Raw genomic sequence first — 22,987 nt, forward strand, 5'->3', positions numbered from 1 at the left:
CAGTCTATGTCAGTCTATGTCACAGCCTGAAACAAGATCTGGAATGCCCATCAGCCTATTACCTACCTGCTTCAAAAATTCCTCCAAAGCCATCTCCCCCTGTGCTACAAGCAGCACATCCTTGACAACCGCTTCATTTTTCTGCAAGTCAACGTCCCAGATCTGGCCGAGGGTCAGCTCAGAAACAACCCAGTTTACATGAAGCCGTTTCATCAGCTGTTTCCAGTGGCGATCTTTAAGTGCTTCAGATTTCAGTTCAATCACCAGCATGTTTATCTGTGGAGAGAGGGAGCCATGTTACCTGTGTGGCGTGTTTCTAGCGGACATCTGTGACCGCAGCTCTGAGTCACCGACCTTGAGGTAACCTTTCAGAAGCCTCTGGACAAACTCGTAGGACGCGTACTGCCGTAATCGTGCGGGGAAGTTTTTCAGCTGGTTCAAGAGGCCATCTAAATTTTGCCGAAGCTGTCAAGAGAAACACAAGATGGTATTTAGTTTGCCAACATTCCTTTAAACGATGGAATATTTTTAAAATGGTTTCAGGAGAAATTTTACATTAATCTGGATGAGTAATGTAAACGACCATCAAGTGACGTTTTGTGAACTCTAACAGTTCCTTGCTTGCCGAGTTTCTAGGTGACGCCTACAACTTTCAGTGCGTGAAGGCGCGTACATAACAGCTACCGGTAGCTCCACGTACCTTCCGAGGCTGCACTGAAACCCACGGCTGCTCCTTCATCTGATCGATCTGCTCCCAGACCTTAGAGAGTTCTGACCAAACGCCTTTGAGGTCCTGTAGCTCCTCTAAGGCCACCTGCGATGAAGCAGAGTAAAGCAGCTGAACTTGGAAGCAGAACCACCCCACGGCTCTCGAGACACTGTGGGCCAGAAGCAGCGTGAGCACGAGGGGCCCGGCCCCAGCTGCCCGCTGGAGCGGTTCGTACCTGGACGCGCTCTTCGCTGCCACCGAGAAGTCCCGTATCTGTCAGTTCCAGCGCCTCCTTGGCCTTCGCACACTTCTCCCTGTCGTCCTTCAGCCTGCCGAACTTTCCTTCATATATGGTGAGAGCCTGAAGCGCCTCCTCCGGGCGAAGGTTGCCCTGAAGCAGAGTCAAGGCCAGAGGATCAGAGCCGGGGCTCAGGACACACGAGCTCTGGCTCCGAAACGGTGGAGGGGGCCTGCTGGGCTTCTAGAATATGTGACTCCTTGAACACGTCTACGTGCATAAACATCCAAAAGCTGTACACTGATGATGCACGTCCATTACTGGATGAACTTTTACCTCCAGGGTTGACACGGGGAAGGTGGAGCACCTCTCGACTCAGCCATCCCCTCACTAAGTGCCGAGGGAGACGGAAGAGAAGAGTCAGGACAGACCTGGGCCTGGAGCAGGACGCTCCTGACTGAGGGGACAGGGTGCTTGGGGCTGCCAGCCACGCCCTCCCTGAGGTGCGGAGTCGTTTATCAGTTACCGAGAGAAGAACGAAAAGGAAAGCACTGTTCTCACTGGAGGAGACTCTGCTTCAGCCTTAACACTGTTGACACACTTCCTTTCCATTCTGATAACCTTTGAGGATGACTACACAAAATATCGAAGTTTTCACTCTAACACATTACTAGCAAGGTGAGGCAACAAAAGATATTCAAATTCAGGTGATCACACTCTTTGTCTAGTGATCAGTACTCACTCCCCTGCAGAGCCTGGAAGCTCTGGCGTTAGCAAAAGCACAAGCCTGCTGAACAGCGGGGCCCCTCGGCCAAAATGAAACACAAGGCAGGACCTTGGGCCCAGCAGCACAGAGGCCAACCCAGTAGACGTGGGGCGGCCAAATCAGCCCCCAGCACTGGTGCGGAGAACCTCCATCCACACTACAAAGCCAGACTGACGTTCAGAGCATTTCGAAACCCTTCCCCTTCTATGCGTACGTGTATGTCTAAGTTTGAATTCCACCCAGTGAGCCAGGCAGACCGTGACCTACGTGCCTGAGCCCCACACTGGCCGTCCCCCTGCCTGGACGCCCCCTTGGCCACGGCACGCTTGCCAGCCCCTCCCTCAGCCTCCACATGTCAACCCCCTGCAGAGCAGGAAAGCACCAACACCCCTTTCCCGCGGCACGTATCACCATCTGACTTAAAATACCTGTTCTTCCCGTTCACTCTTTACCCTCCGTGCCCCAGTGGAGCGTTAACTCCATGCAGGTAGGGCTCCTTTCTGGTCACCACTGTATCTCTGCTGCCCAGAATATAGTCGGTGCTCAATAAATACTTGAATGAACCCAGAGACCAGGGTGTGGCAGGTCCCGGTACAGAAAGCCTAACGACCGCGACAATGACGTCAGAGTTCAGGGCTGCCCCCCACCGCACAGACCTAGCAGTGGCGGCAGCGGGATGCTTGGCCTGTGTCCACGAGAGAGGAAATTCTGACTTCTGACTATGCCTAAGTAAGAGGATAACTTACAAACAGAAAAACGTTAGTCTTTAAAACAATTCCCTGACTTAAGTGACTGTCACGAGGAGGTCTACGTCGGCTTTTGCGTTTCCAAATCCACTACCTGCAAGTGCTGCTCCTTTTAATTACAGGGAAAAGTCTTCACTCTGGAAAGCTAAGCCATGGCAGGGCCTTTTAAGTCTCCGAAAGCAGAGACGCCAGGTCACCTGCTGCCGGCTTGGGAGAAGCTGCGGCGCCGGGGGCGAGACTCACCGTGACAGGCTTGGTCTTCTCCCAGTCGGTCAGCAGGTCGGAGGTGCGGCTCTCCACAGCCCGGTCCTCCTGGACGATCTTCATCTGCAGGTTCGCCACCTGCTGCTGGATGGCAGAGTCCTTCCGCCGCATGATGTCGTTGAAGGCCCCCCACTCTCCCTCGATGTTGTCAATGTAAAGCCAGGAAGGCGGGAACTGGAACCTTTGCTTTTCCAGCAAGCGCTGGCCGTTGCGGTAGAGCTTTGAGGGTTACAGAATAAACTTAGCACTTTCCTTCACAAGGGCAGCAGAGACTGCCGTCAGGTTCCCACGGACGGGAAGGCACCCCGCGGCTACGGAGCACACGTGCTCCCCTCCCGACGGCGCCGTGGCCAGTCCCGCGACTGCTCCTGGCTGCACCGGGCGGCCCCGAGCAGGGTCTAAGCGTGCTAGAGCTGGGCGTCACACCCTCCTTCCAAACTATGAGAAGGTAATACAAGTTTGAGGACCTGAAGGTCCACAACTACAGCAAAAGATTTTAAAAGACAGGAGCCTGTGGTTCTCAAACCCTGAAGTGCCTAAGAATCACCTGCCCACCCTTACAAGCACGGCAGGGGCACGACAGAGACGCGCCGTAGACCCCACCTGAGACACAGTGAGGGACAGAGCTCACCTCCACTTGCTTTTCAAACTGCTTGATCTTCCGTTTCAGAGACTGCACGTAGGTGATGAAGGTCACAGCGTCGGAGGTGCTGGCCGTGTCCACGGAGTGCTGCTCCAGCTCCTGGCGAGACTGTCCGGAGAGAGCAGAGCGTTTAACGGAGAGCCGAGGGGCACCAGGGGGTTCATCACACCGGCAGGACCCTGCCTCCTCACCTTGGAGATCTGGGAGTGGAACTCTGTCATGTTTGAGCCAAGCATCTGCCCAAATTTGCTGAGGACCTCCTTGTGCCAAGAGTCGTACTTCAGGTTCACCTTAGACTGGACCTGCAGGTGAAGGAGCACACGACAGCGGATGAGCAAGTCTTTCACGCTGGAGTGTTTATGCCTCAACTTCATTTTAGTCAGATGTTGCCGTCCCAGCTCCCTGGACACCTTTCAGTGAGACAGCAGAGCTCACCTTGCCGTAATCTATGACTACTGGTCCGAACTCCTTCTTGGTCTCTGCATTGTCAAAGGTTCCTCGGGCCTTCCTTATCTGCACCAAGAGCGCCTGCCACTTGTTGAGATCCTCCCCGAGTCTGTTATAGATGTTCTCAGCTTGCATGTCCCACAAACACTGATACTGAAGCCAGACCTGCAAGTGAAGAAGAACAGAGTTAAACACTACAGTTTGACTTTTCATTTTGTAAAATATTAACATATATTTTCATATTCTGTTAAAAGTCTCATGTTCTTTCATCGCCGTTAGGAAAACTCTCACTTCCAATCCTCAGAATTTTCCTATCAAAAGAGAATAGTTTCCTGTTCTCCAAAATGATTAATATCCCACAAGGTTTGCCCTATTGTTCACTCCTTGTTTTAAGACAGCAAATATCACCTCATCGTTTACATTACACATAGTCAAGGCCTTTTAGCTCCATATTCATTAAATCTCATACTCCTAAGTGTGTAAGACAACATACTTGAATGTAATTAGCTTCTCACCTTGACATACTGCTCGACTTCAGTTACGATGCCCATGACTGCAGAATAGGATTCCTCCAGGGCAACGGGGCCATCTGGCATCCGTGTTAGAGCATTCCGGTAGAATTTCTCTTCTTCGGTCAGTTCATAGTGGACACCCACCTAACCAAACAAAGCCAGAAATGAACGCAGGTAGTGCGCACAAAAATGTGAATCTCAGAGTCACTTTCACTTAATTAAAATAAACCGAAAGAAACTGTATTTAAGGGATAACATTCACTTATCCCAGTCACAGGTAACCAGAAGCCTACTTATAATATAACTCCTCAAACCAACAAAAGGAACATCAACCACAAGCCAAAAGATGTGGCGTCACTACTGGCACAAGGCAAAAACGGTTAGAGAGCAGGCGCCCCAGAGCAGGGCCCTGCAAGACCTGAGCCTCTCATCCAAGGAGGCAGGACCGAAGGTGGCGCCTACGAGAGCGTGAGGTGACCACGACCAAGTGTTAACACCAACGTGGATGCTGGAACCCGCGACACAGTCATTCCTTTGTTTCAACCACTCGTGGGCTGTCACGTGCCAGGCACTATTGTAGGTACAACAAACAGACAAAAACCTCTGCTCACATAGATTTACATTCTGTGGGAGGAGGGAGACAACTAAGGGAAAAGCAAAATACGCAGTATGTCACAGGGTGAGCAGTGCCATGGAGGAAGGAGGGAAGAGGGGGCGAGGGGACGTGGGAGCAGGGAGGATGTATTTTGAGCAGGGGAGCCAGGGAAGGCCTCACTGAGGAGGTAACGCATGGGCAGGGACCAGGAGGTGGAGGGAGGGAGCCTGGTGAGTACTTGCTCCCAGGGCTTCCGAGCAAGTGCAAAGGCTCAGGGGCAAGAGTGCACCTGGCACGTGTGAGGATGAGCAAGAGCCCAGCGCTGGCTGCAGCAGAGCCGTGAGGGGAGGAGCAGATCAGGGAGGCGGCGTGTCACGGGGGGCCCAGCAAGGTGCCGTGGTGGGTGAGACAGGAAGCCGTTAACGGGCTCCGAAAAGAGAAACGTCAGGGCAAACACACAGTTTTAAGACGCACTCTGGCTGCTGTGTTGACGACAGATTGTAGGGGGCAAAAGCAGACACAGAGAGACCAGTCAAGAGGGGGCTTAAATAATCCGACTGAGGGATTATGGTACCTTGGACGGTGGTAGCGCTGGATGTGGTAAGAAACAGATTAGGGTTATTTTTTTTTTCAATTTTTAAATTAATTAATTAACTTATTTATTTTTGGCTGTGTTGGGTGTTTGTTGCTGTACACAGGCTTTCTCTAGTTGCAGCGAGTAGGGGCTACTCTTTGTTGCGGTGCGCGGGCTTCTCATTGTGGTGGCTTCTCTTGCTGTGGAGCACGGGCTCTAGGCGCATGCAGGCTTCAGTAGTTGTAGTGTGTGGGCTCAGTAGTTGTGGCTCGCGGGCTCTAGAGCGCAGGCTCAGTAGTTGTGTGGCATGGGCTTAGTTGCTCTGTGGCATGTAGGATCTTCCCCGACCAGGGATCGAACCCGTGTCCCCTGCATTGGCAGGCAGATTCTTAACCACTGCACCACCAGGGAAGTCCCGATTAGGGTTAATTTTGAAGATAACGACAGTGGGTGTCCAGAAGCAGGTTGGAGGATGGGAAAGAAAAGACTGGGGGAGGAGCAAATCTGAGGGAGGGGTCTGAGAGACAAGTCCAGTTTGACACGTCCATCAGGTGGTCACATGGAGACGCCAAGGAGGCAAAGGGACAGGCAGTCTGGAGTTCAGGAAAAGGCCTGGCTGGAGACAGGAACACGGAGTTGTGGCACTGGTATTTAAAGCCAACCCACTGGATGAGACACAGAGAGAGTGGGGTGGAGACGGCGCTGAACACGTAGAGCCAGTGAAGCAGACAGGCCAGCAAGGTGGAGGAAAGCCAGGAGAGCCGGCAAAAAGAGTGTGGCAAGGAGGGGGCAGGACAAAGAGAACTGAGCTTACGTTCACAGTCAAGGAAAGAGACACGCCTCCGGATAGGATCACTGTCTTCCAGAAAAGTCGGTTACAGCAGAGATCGTGGAATATGTTTATTTGAAAACCACTGGTCCTGTTTAGAAGTACTATTGCCTAGAGACCAGGGACTGAATGCAACGGTCTCTTGAGTTTTCCTTTTGCTCTAGGAGTGTCCTACTAAGAGCATACTATATCTGGGATTTGCTTTAAAATAATCTACTGCTGCGGGGTGGGGAAGGGAATATGATGAAACAAAATTGGCCACATGTTGATAAATAAAGCAGAGCTTTATTTATGAGCTCACATGATTCCCTCTGCTTTTGGGTATGTTTGCAAATTCCCATAATAAAAATGCAAGTGGGAGGGTGGGCAGGGAAAAGCAGGAATTAAAATTCCCACAGAAGTTCACGGAGGGAATTTCTAAGAGACCACTGACACCAGACCTCCAAACCCGACTGTGTGGAAAAGTAACTACTGGGAAGAACGTCAGGTCACACAAAGCTTCCTCCAGCTTTCCCTCAGAGTGCCGAGCTGAGGTCTGGAGTTTGAAAAGACGCGTCAGGAGCTCTTTAAAGAGGCGCGTGGAGGTGGAGTCCCAAAGCGAGAGGGAGACGCAGAGCTCACCTGGTACCTCTGACTCTGGATCCTGGGGAGAGACAGTACCACCATCTTCCAGGCGAACATCTCCTGGTACAGCTTGTACCTGCACTCCTCGATTGGCGGGTTCAAATAGATGACCTGGTTGGTTATTCTCAGCTCATGGACGACATTCTATGAAGCAAAGATTTCATTTTCACTCAGCAATCTATTTCAGTAAAATGGCTTTGATAAAGAACACTTTCTCTCTCTAATTATTAAACTACTTCCGTCTGAACCACAAAGTCTTACTTTATCAACAGACTCGGTCTTCCCTGACTTCATGTTTGTGGTCTGTGCCCCCGCCAAGGAAGAGGAGGTCAGAGGGCAGGCCCTGCTTGGGTCCTTCCTGGGTCCCCCAGTGCCTGGGTGTCATACACACAACAGGTGCTCCGTGAAGCACCATCGGATATGACGTGTGTGATGATATCTGGACACGAGGACCTTGCGACCTGAGAAACCAGTGACACGAGGCTGATTTTACTGATGTATGTTTACAAGTCGGGGTCAGTCTGTGCCACCTGCCAGTGCTTTAAGCTAATGGAGAATTCCAGCTCAGTCTCCACTAGATACTGTATCCACTCAGACACACTCACTGGCTTTTCTGCATCTCAGTATTTTAAAAAGTACACTCTGGGGATGAATATCTGTAATATTCCAAAGTGAAAACATTTTTCAAGCATAAAAGCGGAAAAAAAAAGAAAAGGTATAAAGTCTGCGTAGAAAAAAAACGCCAATTGTTTCTCCCAGATCAAAGTTTTTACTTGCCCAGCTCTTCTAGGCTTCTGTTTTGTGAGACCTTTTTATTGGTAAATATAACACACATACTGTAAACTACATAAAACTAACACATGGCTCAATGAATCAGTGTGAGGTGGACAGCTTTATAGCCACCACCCACGACAGGAGACAGGGACCTACTTGCAGAGTCTGAACAGAACTTTCTGGAAAGCTTGCTAGGCTCCAGTTGACCACTCCGTCACACGAATGGGCAACAGCTGGCTTGGAGACAGACTGCTGTCCTGTGCGCTACTGCATTCTCTCACAAGAATTCGACTCAGATTTTTGTGAAAACAGTGACATTTTAGGGTCATAGTCTGAACACCTGCTTGTAGCAGATTATCATGTTCAGTTCTGGAAATGATTTCTTACACATCATACATGCTTAGAAAGCAGAGATTTTTTTTTCCCAGTGTAAATTTATTTCTAAATATTATTTTCTATTAAAAAAAACTTCTATTTTTGAAACTATTTTAGACTTACAGGAGAGTTCTAAGGCAAGTATGAAGAGTTTCCATACACCCTCACCAGCTTCCTCTAACGTGGTGTAATTACCAAAACAAAGACGTCAGCACTGATATAATACTATGAACTGAAACACTGACTTCAGTCAGATTCCCAGGATCTAACAAGGACACACATCACAGTTAGTTGTCACAGCTCCTCACTCCCTTCCAGTCTGTGACATTTTCTCAGCTTTTCCTGTCTCTCATGACCGTGGCATTCTGGTGTCCTGTGAGATGGCCCTCCACCTGGGTTCGCCTGACGTTTTCCTCATAGTTACTGGGGGGAAGACCATAGGGGTGAAGAGCCCTTCTCATCTCACCACAGGTGACAGCATACATCTCCCCTGGGATGCTGACTTGGGTCAGCTGAGCGTGGTGGCACCTGTCAGGTTTCTCCACTGTAAAGTGACCTTTTCCCTGGTAGTTTTTAAGGGGAGAACCTTGTTTAATTTACTATCGAATCGGCTGCCCTGGGAAATACTGACCTTGATCTTTGGCTCTCCTCCAGGTTTGTGACTAACTTGAGGTGCGTCCGTATCCATGTCAACCTCTGCTTTATCCTCAGCTTGTCCAAGAAGCACCTGGGTCCAAGCTCTCAGGCCAGCTTGCAGGCGGACGCCCAGTATTCTTTCAATCTGCAGAGAAAACACGTCCAAGAACACTGTTTCTTCCAAACGTTAGCTCAGAGCACGTTAACGGAAAGCTGATGCTTTAGGTCCAGGATGGACTGCTTCTGACTGCAAGCCTTCGCCCCTGCTTCTCAGCCTCATTTCCTCCCCTTCCAGCCTCAGATCACCGTCTGCTAGGCTGACTGTGCTTTCCACTTGCAGGATCCCCACTTATAAGGGATAAAGATACCAACACAAACGCAGCAGATGTAGCGAAGGTCTGGATATTTGTTCAGTATGATAGACAATTTACAGAACAAAAGCATTTTCCTGGTAGCCTCAGAGATAAAACTAGAAAACTATAATTTGGAGATTAAACAATTTTCTTTTTCTTTTCAAAACGGAGGCATAAGTGACATGTAACATTATTATTAGTTCTGGACATATGACATAATGATTCAATATTGGTATATACTGCAAAAGGATCACCACAGTAAGTCTAGTTAACAGCCGCCACCAAACAGTGACCATTTTCTTTCAACAAGTAAAGAAGAAAGCCAGAATTCTCTTCTGATCTGTAACGAGACAAACAGATTGACAAATACATTTCCTATGACTAGGATGTCTGTATGTCTTGTTTAGCGTCTGGCCACACAACCATCCTGGGAATGCTGCGAGGGCGGCTTGAGATAAACTGGGACTTGCAGTCGATTCAGAAGAGGGGGGCCTGTGAACTTTCACTGTTTGGGTCCCACTGGTGGATACACTGCAACTTCTGTATCCATTTTAAAGGAGAAAACCTGTGACCCACACACAACAACTTCAGAACTGACCAACTACCATCTGTCCACTGAGTGACCTCCGCCATAAAACATCCTCCTTCTAGAGACTTCACAGCTGCACTCTGACATACACTGACAAGAAAGCAACATGGGGTGGCAAGTATGCTTCAAACACACACACACACACACACACACCTACACGCGTGAGCCAAGATCCTCTCCACCAGGAATAAGAGGTTCTTGGATGCTGGGTGGGATGGTGGAGGGGGACAAGGTGGTCAGAGAAGGGTGCCAGGAGAAGAGGGCCAGGAAGAACCACCTAAATTATCAGCAGAGCAGGGAAGGGCAAGTAGGAGGTTGTCAAATATCCAGAAAACAGAGAGAGCTCCTTCTCCTCCCCCACAGCTCCCTGCTCCCACCTTACAAAGAAGGTTGCTACGGCCAACACCACAAAGAAGGTTGCTACGGCCAACACCACAAAGAAGGTTGCTACGGCCAACACCACAGCTCAGCTCTACCATTAGCTACACGGGGTTTCCGGAGAGAACTGGACTGTCACTGGTAACTTCTATGGAAACGCGCTTCTCAGTGACAAACTAATCAGCTATGGAACAGGGCCCACCGCTACGCAGACAGCAGACAAGTGGGCAGCACCGTGTGTAACAGGCCCCATACCCACCTCCATGTCCAGCTTGTTGACCCAGATGGGCAGGTTGGAGTAGGAGTGCAGGTTGAGGTCGTCCACAGCCTTCTGCACTCTGTTCAGGATCTCGGAGAAAGTCTTATGATCATACATGCAAGTCTCCAGGGACCGGACTTCCAGGTCTATTTTTTCCTCAATAATCAGCAGATCATCCACCTAAAGAAAGGTATACTTAGTATTTAAAACAGCCACTCACTCTATTTCTTTATCTTACGTATATTCTTCTCAATTAATAAATGTCCGAGGCAGAGAAGTTCTTCCACAAATAGCTAACCCTACGTGTTGGCGTGAGAACACACGTGTGACTCTGTGGAGGAAGGGAAATGTATGGAAACGAGCAGCTTCCCCCCTTGCCCGCCCCTGCTCCCGGGAAGGGAGACCTCCGACTGTCAGTTTGGGAGGAGGATACCAACGCGCTCCGCTCAGCACTTTCCCTCGCTGGGAGCCGGCCGCGCACCAGACCAGTGGACTCTGTTCTGCCCGCAGTGGCAGCTGGGCAGCTGGGCGAGGGTCTGGGGTGGAAGTCCAGGTCTGGGGCAGACTGACCGCAAGCACCACGACTGCAGATCGAGGGCCCATTCTCCACGCAGCTTTACCAGTAATAAAGCTCTCGTGCCCTTCACCTCTCTACTGGTTTCCGACCTGAACTCGGGCTGTCACTTAACGGCTTCCCTAAAGCCGCAACACCATCCAGCAGCCCGGTGAGTGAAAGGCTGCTTTCTCCCTCTCAGCGGACTCGGCCCTAAGCTGTAGGGATCACGCGTGCCCTCTGCGGGGGAGCTAATGTATTAACGGATTAGCCATCGCTGGGTTTAGCTCATTCCCCGGACGTGGAGGATGAAAGCAGAACACACCTTTTCTTGGAAGTTGAAGACAGTCTCCGCTAAGCGCTGCACGTAGGGGTCGAGCTTGTAGGACTCCCACACCAAGGCGATGCCCTCCGCGATCAGAGCCTGCACCTCCTTTTTCAAGCCCGCGACCAGCAGGGAGATGGTGTTGCGCTCCTCCACCTTCTCACACGTGCGTTCGTAAGTCCGAACGCTCTCGATCAGCGAGATGGCAAACGGGTAGAGCTGGTTTGCTTGGTGAGCCTTGTTTACAATCGCCAGTGGGACTCGGAAGCCGAGCCACTTGAGGTTTCGAACTTCTTTGGAGAGTGTGATAATCTCGGGGAGAAAGTTAACCTTCAGCTTGAGGACGTTTCCGGACCGGCCCCGGACGCGCGTGCTCTCGATGGTGAAGATGCGGCCTGAGACGCCCAGGTTGCGCTGCTGCACCTTGCGGGCCCAGTCGTCAAAGATCTCCTGCGTGTTGAGCTTCATGCGGAAGCTGTCTCCGTCCTGCTTCAGCTTCTGCCCCTCCACATGGTTCTCCCAGCCCTTGCCCAGCACGTCCTCCACACGCTTCATGTAGGCCGTCAGCTGTCGGTCGATCTGCTTCGCCCAAATGATGGACCCCGACACCGGTGGCAGGTCGCGCACGTGGCTCATCTTACACGCCTGGCTCTGCGGGTACTGGACCTTGAACTTGTCGTGCAGAGACTCGATGTCGTCCTTCACGCGCTGGATCAGCTGGGTCTGGTACTCGCGGATGGCCCCACGGATGTGAGGCCTGACAAACAGCGCGTTGAACCTGGAGAAAATCCTGAACATCTCATTGGCGTTCTTGGCCGTGCCGAGCTGATCTCGAAGGCGAGCGGTGATCCGGGTCTCCACCCTGTCGATCCTCTCGTCGTATCTCTTCATCGCAGCCTCCCAGGCCTCCGTGCCCTCTTTGGAGACGTCGAGCCCGTCCACCTCCTTGACATTCTCGTAAGCGAGGTTGACCTCCTCTATGGCGTTTGCGTCAGCAGCATCAAAGAGAACCTCGGCTACTTTCATGTCTTGGGGTTCGGGCACCTCTCCTTGGTTCTGCTGTGCCACTGCTGTGACCTGGAAGGAGAGGATTCGTAACGAAAACGTCTGCCAAATGAAGACTCATCCCGTCGCGCACAAGCAGCACACGCCACACAAGATGACCCGTCCACCACGCAGGTTCAACGTTTAGTCAAATGTTTTATAACTACAACTCAACGAGACCATGTAAGACATTATATGGTATGTTTTAACTCTGTGCTGGAAAGATCTTCTGACAATGTAGTTTTGTTGCTTAAGCTAAAAGAACATGTCTTAAAACCTGGGTTTGGGGTTCTTCCCTCTTCAGTGTTTAGACTATGATTAAAATTGCATTGGAAAGCTCAGGAATTCACAGGAGTGCTACGTACAAACTTAGTATCCAACATGCTTTTCCTTTTTCTTTTCTTTTTTTTAAACTTTAAATTATAATCCATCGGTCCATACCACAGTAGAGGGACAGATAAAGTGCTACGGTAACTGAGAAGAGTCCATTCAGTTCCCTTCATGCTACTGGAGAGACAGCAGAGTACACACAGGATCTTTGCCTCAGGAAATGTTAAGACTTCCAGGCATATCTCAGGCCCACACTCTCACAGAATTATAACACTAGGCAGGGGTCTTGATCTGGGGTCCACAGATGCCTCGAATGAAACTCAGACAGTCTGTGAATTTGTTTGGGGAAAATCATTATTTTCACTAACTCCCTAATTAAATTTAGCATTTCCTTCAATTACGAATGTGGGCTACAGCCACCGCTGTTCACAGTTCTGACTCTGTCATCAATAACTCCTTCCTCATCACATCACAGCTGTACACATCCTACGATCATGTTTATGCTCACTACTTCAAACTTATGGTATTAGGCCTGTCACTAGGTCTTGCTCATTTACGTGTTCATGGAGAAGCACACAGATGACTAGATCACAATTTCAAAACTGCTGACAACTGTTTATTTGTAAACCTGTGCGTTTTAGTTTATGTATTTAAAAACATTCTGAGGACTCTGGGTGATGACAGTGTAGGAGCAAAAACTGGGCACGGTGATAAAGCAGCCATTTCAAGACAGCGGAAAACAAGCAATGGCGGCCAGCACCTTGAGCTGTGTTTGTATCAGGTAAGAGCAGTGAGCTGACGGCCGTCCTGCCTGGAGGGGCTCCCATCCGCCAGCTCAGGCAGGAAAACCCGCAGCTTTGCAGGTGGGAGGACAACAGCAATAAGCATAAAGGGGAGATTCTGGAAAAGACAGCCTGACGAGGGCCGAGGTACGAAATTACACGGACACACAGGAGACCCTGGGGAGTCCTGCAAGAATGAAAAGTCTGGGCAGATTTACAACTTGCTGTCAACCAAGAATTCTATAACTGGTCAAACTATCCTTCAAATATGAGAGTGAAATATTTTTCCCAATAAACGAGAAATGAGGGAAACTGTTGCCAGCAAACCTATGGAACAAGAAATACTAAAGCAAGTCCTTTAGGCTAAAGAGATAAGACAGCAGAGAGTAACTGAGGCCATAGGAAGGAATGAAGAGAACTGGAAACTATAAATCGGGGACAAACGTAAAAGACTGTATTATTATTTTTCTTTTCTTCTCCTGATTTTTCTAAGATATATATGACTGTTTAAAACAAAACTTGTAACACTGTATTGCTGGGTTTACAATACATGTAATAGGTATGTGATATACATGCATGGAAAGAGCAGCGTTATTTCCACTGTTATAAGTACGACAAGCAGGAGGAGACAGGGCTACACCGGTTATGAGGTTCAGTCAGTACTGAGCACATCACGATAAATTAAAGATCTAGAGTAATCCCTAAAAAAGAAAATTCAAAGAAATACAGCTACAAGTCTATAGAGGAATTAAAATGATATACTAAAAATAACACAAAAGAAGGCAGTACAGGAACAGAGAAACAACAAAATGAGACAAATGGAAAACAAATAGCAAATGGCAGGTCTAAATCCAACCATATCAATAATCATCTTACGTGTGAACAGACTAAGTAGTCCAAAAGACCGTTCTGAGAATGTATGTCTGCACACCTGAGTTTATTATACATCTTACAAATGTAAAGGACGTACATATTCCATATGGTTTACAAACAAAAAGAAAGCAGACAATGATCTTTTGAAACAATGATATCTGGGAAGAGGGACGTGGCAAAAAAGGGTCCAGACACCCTAGGCCAGAACGAATCAGCCCCAGTCTCAAGTCTCTCATGGACACAACGAAGGGTTAACATTTAAACCAACACACGCACACGTGTACATATAAATTAGTACCGCACTAGGTAAAAAGATGCCGAGGATGCGTTACTAACAATCTGCTCCACCCTGAATAGCAGGCACTCCTATCGGAGAATGAACCCTTCTAGATGGCATAATTTCTAGACTGGATCCCCCCCAACCCAACTAACAGCTTATTACAAAATTTTCAAACTACAGGAGAGTAGAAAGAATTCTAGACTGAATACCCATATACCGCCACCTAGAGCCTATAATTAACATTGGCTCTGTACTGGCTTTATCCTATATCTATCCACTTACCAACGCTTCTACCTATAAGTATTTCTGGACTGGGTTTTTTAAAGGGAGAAAGGCATTGGTGAAGAAGAGTGGTGGACTGAGAAGAGATAAAAAAGCACGAACAAAGAAAAGGAGTCATTTAATTCTTTTAATAAATCTGAGGCAAATGCAATTATTATCCACATTTTAGAGATAAGGGGTCTGGGGAAAAGGTTAAATAACGTGCCCCAGGCACATGGCTAGTTCAACGGTGGGATTAGGATTTAAACCCACGAAGTCTGGCTCTGGGGTCCATGCAATTTGGAGATGGGGATGAATCGATGGAGAATGTGAAAGATTTGAACTGAAACACCAGGATTCAGAATCACTAGATCTTAAAAGATTACAGTGACGGGTAAAAACGGAGCTAAGGAAGTACTGCACAGTATAAAACAGAAACAAGTAGTTAAATCTAGACAAAAAAAGAGAGCGGGTCATTCAAACAATGCACATACGAATTTCTAGAATGCGAATCACACCTGTGGCCTCAGGACCCTGACAATGACAGCTCTCAGCTGCTCGTGCTGGCGTCTAAACTTCCTCATCTGGTCCAGGCGAGCCTGAAGCTTCCTGTGGGCAGGGTTGATGCGCCACACCATCTTCAGGTTTTCTTCCCTTTTCCTTTTGACAATGTCTCTCAACAACACCTGGAGTTTCTCATATTCATCATCCCAAGTCTGAAAGACTTCAAAGCACGCGACCATAACCTGGTATATAATTTAAGAAAGGAAGTTTATTATTAAAGCAGATTTTCATCTCAGTGCCCCCAGGTTGGTTTTCTGATATATTACAACTCACTTTTTCAAATTCTTCATAAGCAACATGCATCAGTTTTCTAGTGCCCAGCACTTTGAGTAACTGAGAACTCAAGTCTCTTGAGATCGCCTCCACCAAACGCAGTGCCCTCTGAATGGGGTATTTTGTGTTTCGGATCTTTCTCAGATGGGTGAAAATTGCAACAAGTGCCTGCCTTATCTTGTCCAGCTCAGTGGCAGACAGCAAGTCATTCAGAGGAAAATCTTTCATCAGAGGATTGTAGTCATTCACAGTTTCCAAAGCCTGTTTCAGACCTAGATTAACATAGAAACAGTTAATGGTTTTCACATGAAGTGAGACAACTATAATGTTGTTATATGTCAGTTATACCACAATGAAAAAAAAAAGCAAAAAGATATTTCTTTTAGGTTTAAATACTGGTTAAGTAAACGAAAGTATATCCTCACAACAGAGCATTTTGATGTTGCAAAAGATTTAGTGACACAGAAATTGTGCTATTTGAAAGAAAAGAGTGTTATTAACAAGATAATCCCAGTGTGGTCTCATTATTGCTTTTTTAAGAATATCAGTCAACTCAGACAACTCATATGCACTCCAAAGGCTATGAGTGGTAGCCCCAAAGGTTTCATCTTTTTTTTGCTTTCTATATTATCTAAACATTCTAGTAATACCACCTTAGTATTTTTTTTAACATCCTTATTGAAGTATAATTGCTTTACAATGGTGTGTCAGTTTCTGCTTTATAACAAAGTGAATCAGCTATACATATACATATATGCTCATATCTCTTCCCTCTTGCATCTCCCACTACTTTAGTTGTTTTGTTTTGTTTTGTTTTTTTGCGGTACGCGGGCCTCTCACTGTTGTGGCCTCTCCCGTTGTGGAGCATAGGCTCCGGATGCGCAGGCCCAGCAGCCATGGCTCACGGGCCCAGCCGCTCCGTGGCACGTGGGACCCTCCCGGACCGGGGCACGAACCCATGTCCCCTGCATCGGCAGGCGGACTCTCAACCACTGCGCCACCAGGGAAGCCCTACCTAATTTTAAAAAACTAGAATTTTATCATCCTTAAGAACAGTAAAATTTAAATTTTATACCCATGGCTCAAGTTAGGGGAATGTATTATGGACATGGAATCACAGAAAAACCTGGCTCCTGGTCTGTTTTTTTTTTTTTTTTTTACTTCCTCTGGCATAAGATTTACAAAAGAAATGTATTAGGAAAGAAATACAGGTTTCAGAGATATTAAAAAATTCAAGGTATACACTTCAGTACTAGTGAGTGCCCATATCCCAGTGCCCATATCCCAGTGAACGTATGCAGTATGACCAAAATAACTGGAAGGTTTCCACCCGGAATTCCCTCTAACATGTAACATGTGGGCACCACAACCTTTTTTGGAGGCGAAGAAAAGAACATGACAACTGCTGCAGTCCTGATGACTTGTTCTAACACGTCTCTGGTGGGCACAGAGTGGTAGAGCAATGTCCACCCATGGCCAGTCATTCCACATTTGTGTGCCTGGTACATGCTCATTCAACATCACTCCCCCTGCTGCCTGTTCAGAAAATAACTTTATCTTGACTACTTTTCAGAACAGGGAGGAGGGCAGAGAACAGAGGAAAGGGGCAGGTAAATAGCGGAAGAGAAAGTACTGACCAGCTCTCCTTCCACAGCCCTGTGGGCAAAGAACTTCTGCTTAACATAAACTGTGTTTCTGCTTGGATTGTCAAAAGCACACTTGACTTTACACTAAAAAAGTACAGCCTACTCAAGGAACCAAGTAACTGAGAAAACAGGAGGGACGCTCCCAGCGTCCCCTGTACTCATGCCTAGAAACTGGCTTATGTTCTTAAAACCTGGAAGGGAAAGGGAGGTATGTGAGAGAATCATTTTCATTACCTAGAGCTGGGGGAAAGATGAGATAAGTTGCCAAGTAAACAGTCAGAAAAGATGGTGCATCTATTCATTTTCATCACAAAACCCAGGTCAACAGCTTATTGATCAGACTATCAGCTCTAGTTCTTACCTGTGTCAGTGTCGAAGCTGACGGTGGCATGGAAACGCTTGCCGTGTTTCAAGATATCCAGCGTCAGGAGAACTTCTGGGCTCTCTCGTTTCTCCTGGATGCGGTATAACGCACGTTCCAAGTTTAGCCAAAAACTGATTTCCTGTAAGGCAGTTCCTGAGGCAGGATCTCGATCAAGTTTGGTCACCTTAAATATAAAATAACATTCAAGAGTATTCAGCATTTAAACAAAGGTAAAAAACGTACCGTTAACTAAGAACATGCATTATAATTTAGTTTTTACATTTCAAGCAGATTTCCTTCCTTGTATTATAAGCGGTTTAGTTTGAAATCAAAGGTCTGGACTTCCCCGGAGGTCCAGTGGTTAAGACTCCACGTTCCCACTGCAGGGGGTGCGGGTTCGATCCCTGGTTGGGGAACTAAAATGCTACATGCCACAAAGCACAACCAAAAAAAAAAAAAAAAAGAAATCAAAGGTCTGAGACAGCTGAGATTAGCGCTCTCTCAGGGACGGTATTTAAACCATGTCACACGGTACCCTTGACCACTCCACTCCACCCCTGGGCCGACATTAATCCTCCACTGAGCATTCCCAGGACCAGTGGGAGGTACTGCTAACAGTCATCACAGAATTCACCTCGTTGACAAGAACTCGGACCAGTTTTCTCACAGATATTAAAGAGGAAAGCGTTTTACATGACATTTTCAATACTGTGCTCTTACTTTTTGAATTTCTCGGATCCAGCGGTTAACTCCAGATTGCAACTGATTGAGAAAAGTTGGGTCTTCAACCTTGTCTCCAAAGTCTGTAACTTTCGGCTTTTCTCCACGCTCGTAACACTGTTTTGCAACATTTGTAATAATTGGATGAATGGGCAGGCTGATCTCTGGAATTTCAATATTCTGCTGCAGGTGAAGGAGTCCCATTTCAAGTTCTGCAATCTTTTTTTCAACGGAAGGAGCCATTTTATCACCATCCCTAAAAAGACAGGAAATGCCTCAAACTTTAGCGCTATTGGTCTCCAAAGAGATTCTATCATCTCAGGTCTGTCAAATGTTAATAATACACATTTTCTTAATGCAATAGATTTACATCCTCTTGGTTTACTAGCTTTTCCCTCCCGATTTCTGAATTTTACATCATCTTCCACAGCGTGTTGTGAACGTTAAGTAAAACACGGCATTCAAACTAACAAAGGAAAAATGGTTTTTACCTGTCTGCCTTGCCAGACTCTCTGATATAGGACTTAAAAAAAGGAGCCACCGCATTGCTAATGAAAGAGTGCAAGGTTTCATACGGCGAGTCTTCACTGAGTGTGAGGACGCGGAGCTGGGACGACACTGGCTTGTCTGCGTCAATCACTGGAGTCCGTTTAATGAATGCCAGGCTGAAAGAACGGAAAAGAAGAAATTAGAACAGAGTCTCATTCTTCATCAGTTTCAGTAACTGCAGCCTTCTTTGTGTTGCATGCAAACTAAAAATTCATTTGAATGTTTTAATTTTTAAATCATATTAGGAATAGACTAAATTGTTGCTTTTCTAATAGTGAAATACATTGCTTCTCTTTCTTTACTCACCTATGTGAGAACTAGCGAATCAAGGTTAAGGTTATAACATGTGACCATGAAAGCAGACCAAGTTAGTTTATCTCACATGGGGGTTGAGTTCATAACCTTGCCCTCAGGAAAACTAACCTCCCTAGCAATTGCAAGTTACTAAGCCCCGATTAACTTAAATCCGATCTCATAATAATTTGTCCCATTCATTTACGGCATTGAATCACATGTCAACTTGACTAAACAAAAGTCACCTGCAGGTTGAAGTGATGAGAGGACACTCCAGGCCCCTGCAGCCTGGCCTAAACCAACCCTTCCAGTTTCATCTCCTGCTACACACCCCCTACCCCACCTGAGACACCCTTTAAGCTACATGGCCCATTCTCTAAACTTCATGTGCTTTTGTGTAGTTGCTTAAGAAACCTATATTCATCTGCTGAAATTCCAAGTAACCCCCAAAACCCAACTCCAGCATCACTTCTCCCATGGGGCCATCCCTAAGCAGGAGCAATCTCCCCAGTCTTCATGTTTCATGGTATTCTACACCTCTAAGATTTGGCCAAGTATTACAGCTAGTTGTGTATCTGCCATCCTTTCTCCCAAAAGACCATAAACTTCTTGGGAAAAGGGGCTATGTTTTATTCCTTTGCACACCTACTGCTGTATCTTACACATAACAGGTGCTCAAAGGTGGTTGAATTAACAGCTTCAACAGAAGCAATATTTGAATTTTGCAGTTCTCATATTACGTATATGTACTTTATACATAATACTTCACATTATTCTAAAAAGTCAGTGAAGCTTCCTGATGTGACACGCTGAGAAGGAACACAGTCACAGTAGTATTCCTGCTGAAAATGTGCAACTTGACTGTAACCATGGAGAAACATCAGACAGATCCAATGGAGGGGCAGTCCGTCAAACTACTGGCCTGCACTTATCAACAATGGCAATGTCATCAAAGACGCAGAAAGAAAGACACAGAATTGGATTCTGGATCATGGGAGAAATACTGTAGGGGACATTATTGAGAAAATATGAATACGTACTATACCTAGAGTAATACTGTACCAAAATTTCTGGAATTTGAAAATTGTGCTGAGGCTGTGAACAAGAATGTTTTTGTTCTTAGGAAATGCTGTGAACTATTTAGGGATAAAGGGGCAGGTTGTCTATAACTCTCAAATGGTTCAGGAAAAAAAATGATGATGCAAACGTGGCAAATGTTAACTGACATCTGGGAGTTCTACATGCTACCCATGCAACACTTGTAAGCTTGAAATTATTCAAAGTAAAAAGTTTTAAAAAGCCAAGGCAAGATAAACATTTACGCACTTGAATTTGAATATGTCTACTGGAGTATAAACTGGCACAACCTTTTTAAAAGGTGGGAGATCTGGTAACACACATTAAAGACTTCAATGATGCATCGCATCTGAACCAGTAATGCTATCTTTAGGGATTTATCCTAAAAAGAATCAGACCGGTGTACCCATGAATGTTTACTACTTACTTGTAATAATGAAAACCCAGGTATACTCTGAGAGCATTATTAGATATGCTAAGTACATTATGGCTCAAACCTAGAATGGATGATGCCATGATATGGCAATTAAAATAAAAATATTTTAGATTTTATACTGACTTGGAAATCCTCTTAATTTGAATAAATAAAATCAAAGATAAGAAACTGAATTAAAGAGCAGAAATCTTTTGAGTGTTTTCTTAGCATCTTTGTCTGAGTCGATCAGGATTTACATTTAATCCTCACAAGTTTATAGTCCAAAATAATGGTATATTCATACTACTCACCTATTGGACTTAACTCCATAATGAATGTCTATGTTGATGTTATAGGAAATAAATTCTTTTTCTTCTTCTCCTTCATCACCAACATCCTCTACAAATCATAATAAATATTCTATCAAATTCATGTCAGTATTCCAATTTTTAATTTATCAACTGTTCAGAGCACGACTAGCCTCACCCCAACCCCAGCCTGGCGTTTAAACCCCTACGTGACTCGGCTCTACCGAATTCTCCCTTCTACCCATTTTTTCTGACTGCTGACCCAGGCACTTATTTGCTGTGGGATCTTGGGCAAGGTTCTTAACTTCTTGGCATCTCCGTTTCCTTGTTTGTAAACTGGGGACGCACTGGCATGCCTGGGTCGTTGAATGACTGACTGAGCCGCTGCCTAGAGTGGGCCCCGGCCCCAGGGCGGTGCTAGGTGGTGTCCGATAAGGCCAAGTTCTCCCCACCGCATCCCAGCAGTCTCATCCCCTGTGCTCCAGTCACAGAGGTCGCTTCCCACCCCCAGCCCCAGGGTATTCTGCTCAGGTGTCTACTCAGCACTTGCTATGCGACAGGCATTACTTTAGGCGCATCACACATCTACCCCTCAACGACACTATGGGGCTTGGCATGACTATTATTATTATTATTTTCCAAGCAAGGAATGTAAGTAAATTGCCCTCAGACATGTGACTGGAAAGGGACAGAGTGAAAATTCAGAAGTCTGATTCCAAACCCAGGCTCCTCAACAGCCTGCCCTCTTCCCTCTTTAAGGCCCCTCCAGGGAAGCCCCCAGCAAGAAGCATCCCCAGGTCACCAAGGGGGCATTCACCTGGCTGTCCCCTCTGCTCTTACGGCGCTTTCACAGCCTGCTCTGGGGTCAATTTAGGAATACAGCAGTGATTTGAAAAAGCTTACTGGAATTTAATGCTAAGATAACTCAAGACACATGCGAATAAAATTTCTAGATAAAAATGAAAATTGAAAAATTAATATAAAAATCATAAAAATGGGAAGTAATACAAACCTCTGGATCTAGTACTGATCAGCTAGATGGGTACACCGTCTAGCTGAATCATCTTTGGGACGACATACTGTATGGAATAACTGCATTAGCAAAAATTAATATCGAAGGATTAATCTAACTTGATATGTACGATTCACCTTCACTTCTACGTCATGGTGTAATAACAAAGGCAGTAGACTTAACTAAGTGATCTCGGGAAAGTCATTTTTCTTCCTGTCAGCTTCAAATTCGTAAAACGTAAAAGGGGCAACAGAGGAGGGGGTGGGATATGAAATTAGGTGGTCTAAAAGGTTTCTATAAATGCTAAAAACTACGCACAAAAGCTATTTGCTTCTTTCGTTTTAAGATGAGACAAATACAAAATTCACACTAAAAGAATATAAAGTATTAGTATATTTATTTATATATATATATAAATATATATTCATCAAGACAATTACTCTTCCAAAATGTTGTTTTTAGTATAATTTTAGGAAGGAGAGGAGGAGTGAGTGGCGGAACATTTTCGTATGCCAGTGACTTCCTAGCTGTTTTTTGTTTTTTTTTTTGCGGTACGCAGGCCTCTCACTGTTGTGGCCTCTCCCGTTGCGGAGCACAGGCTCCAGACGCGCAGGCTCAGCGGCCATGGCTCACGGGCCCAGCCGCTCCGCGGCATGTGGGATCCCCCCGGACCGGGGCACGAACCCGTGTCCCCTGCATTGGCAGGCGGACTCTCAACCACTGTGCCACCAGGGAAGCCCCCTAGCTGTTTTTTAAAATTACTAACTACCTGAAAAAAACCCCAAACCAACCAACTGAGTTTTTCTAACTACTGAAATGTGGACATACCACAAGATAAGATAAATCATACTGCCTGAAACCAATCAAACATATAATTGCAATCTGTAAAACACAAAGACAAAGAGTATAAGGAAATACCCCCAACCTAAAATAGTTGTCAGGGTGGTGGGATTATGAAATATTTTTTCCCTTGATTTTTGGAACTTTCAATAATGCTGTTCTATGA

The 22,987-nt window shown here is 46.5% G+C and overlaps 1 protein-coding gene across 1 annotated transcript in view; it reads right to left on the minus strand.

Annotated features, from left to right (window-relative positions):
* Positions 1-22,987, minus strand: part of DYNC1H1 (dynein cytoplasmic 1 heavy chain 1) — a 65,724-nt gene that overhangs the window by 36,899 nt on the left and 5,838 nt on the right. Inside the window, exons 2-20 of the mRNA XM_067725291.1 lie at positions 20,973-21,060; positions 18,818-18,991; positions 18,327-18,582; positions 17,604-17,790; positions 15,597-15,868; positions 15,278-15,505; positions 11,190-12,266; positions 10,312-10,491; positions 8,728-8,877; positions 6,945-7,091; positions 4,329-4,469; positions 3,802-3,978; positions 3,558-3,668; positions 3,355-3,474; positions 2,703-2,942; positions 945-1,100; positions 701-814; positions 355-465; positions 67-276 (exon numbers count right to left, since the gene is read on the minus strand). Coding sequence (XP_067581392.1) covers positions 67-276; positions 355-465; positions 701-814; positions 945-1,100; positions 2,703-2,942; positions 3,355-3,474; positions 3,558-3,668; positions 3,802-3,978; positions 4,329-4,469; positions 6,945-7,091; positions 8,728-8,877; positions 10,312-10,491; positions 11,190-12,266; positions 15,278-15,505; positions 15,597-15,868; positions 17,604-17,790; positions 18,327-18,582; positions 18,818-18,991; positions 20,973-21,060 — 4,139 coding nt within the window. The remainder of the gene's footprint in view (positions 1-66; positions 277-354; positions 466-700; positions 815-944; positions 1,101-2,702; positions 2,943-3,354; positions 3,475-3,557; positions 3,669-3,801; positions 3,979-4,328; positions 4,470-6,944; positions 7,092-8,727; positions 8,878-10,311; positions 10,492-11,189; positions 12,267-15,277; positions 15,506-15,596; positions 15,869-17,603; positions 17,791-18,326; positions 18,583-18,817; positions 18,992-20,972; positions 21,061-22,987) is intronic.

Source organism: Pseudorca crassidens, chromosome 1 (assembly GCF_039906515.1).
Source record: "Pseudorca crassidens isolate mPseCra1 chromosome 1, mPseCra1.hap1, whole genome shotgun sequence".
Taxonomy (NCBI): Eukaryota; Metazoa; Chordata; class Mammalia; order Artiodactyla; family Delphinidae; genus Pseudorca; species Pseudorca crassidens.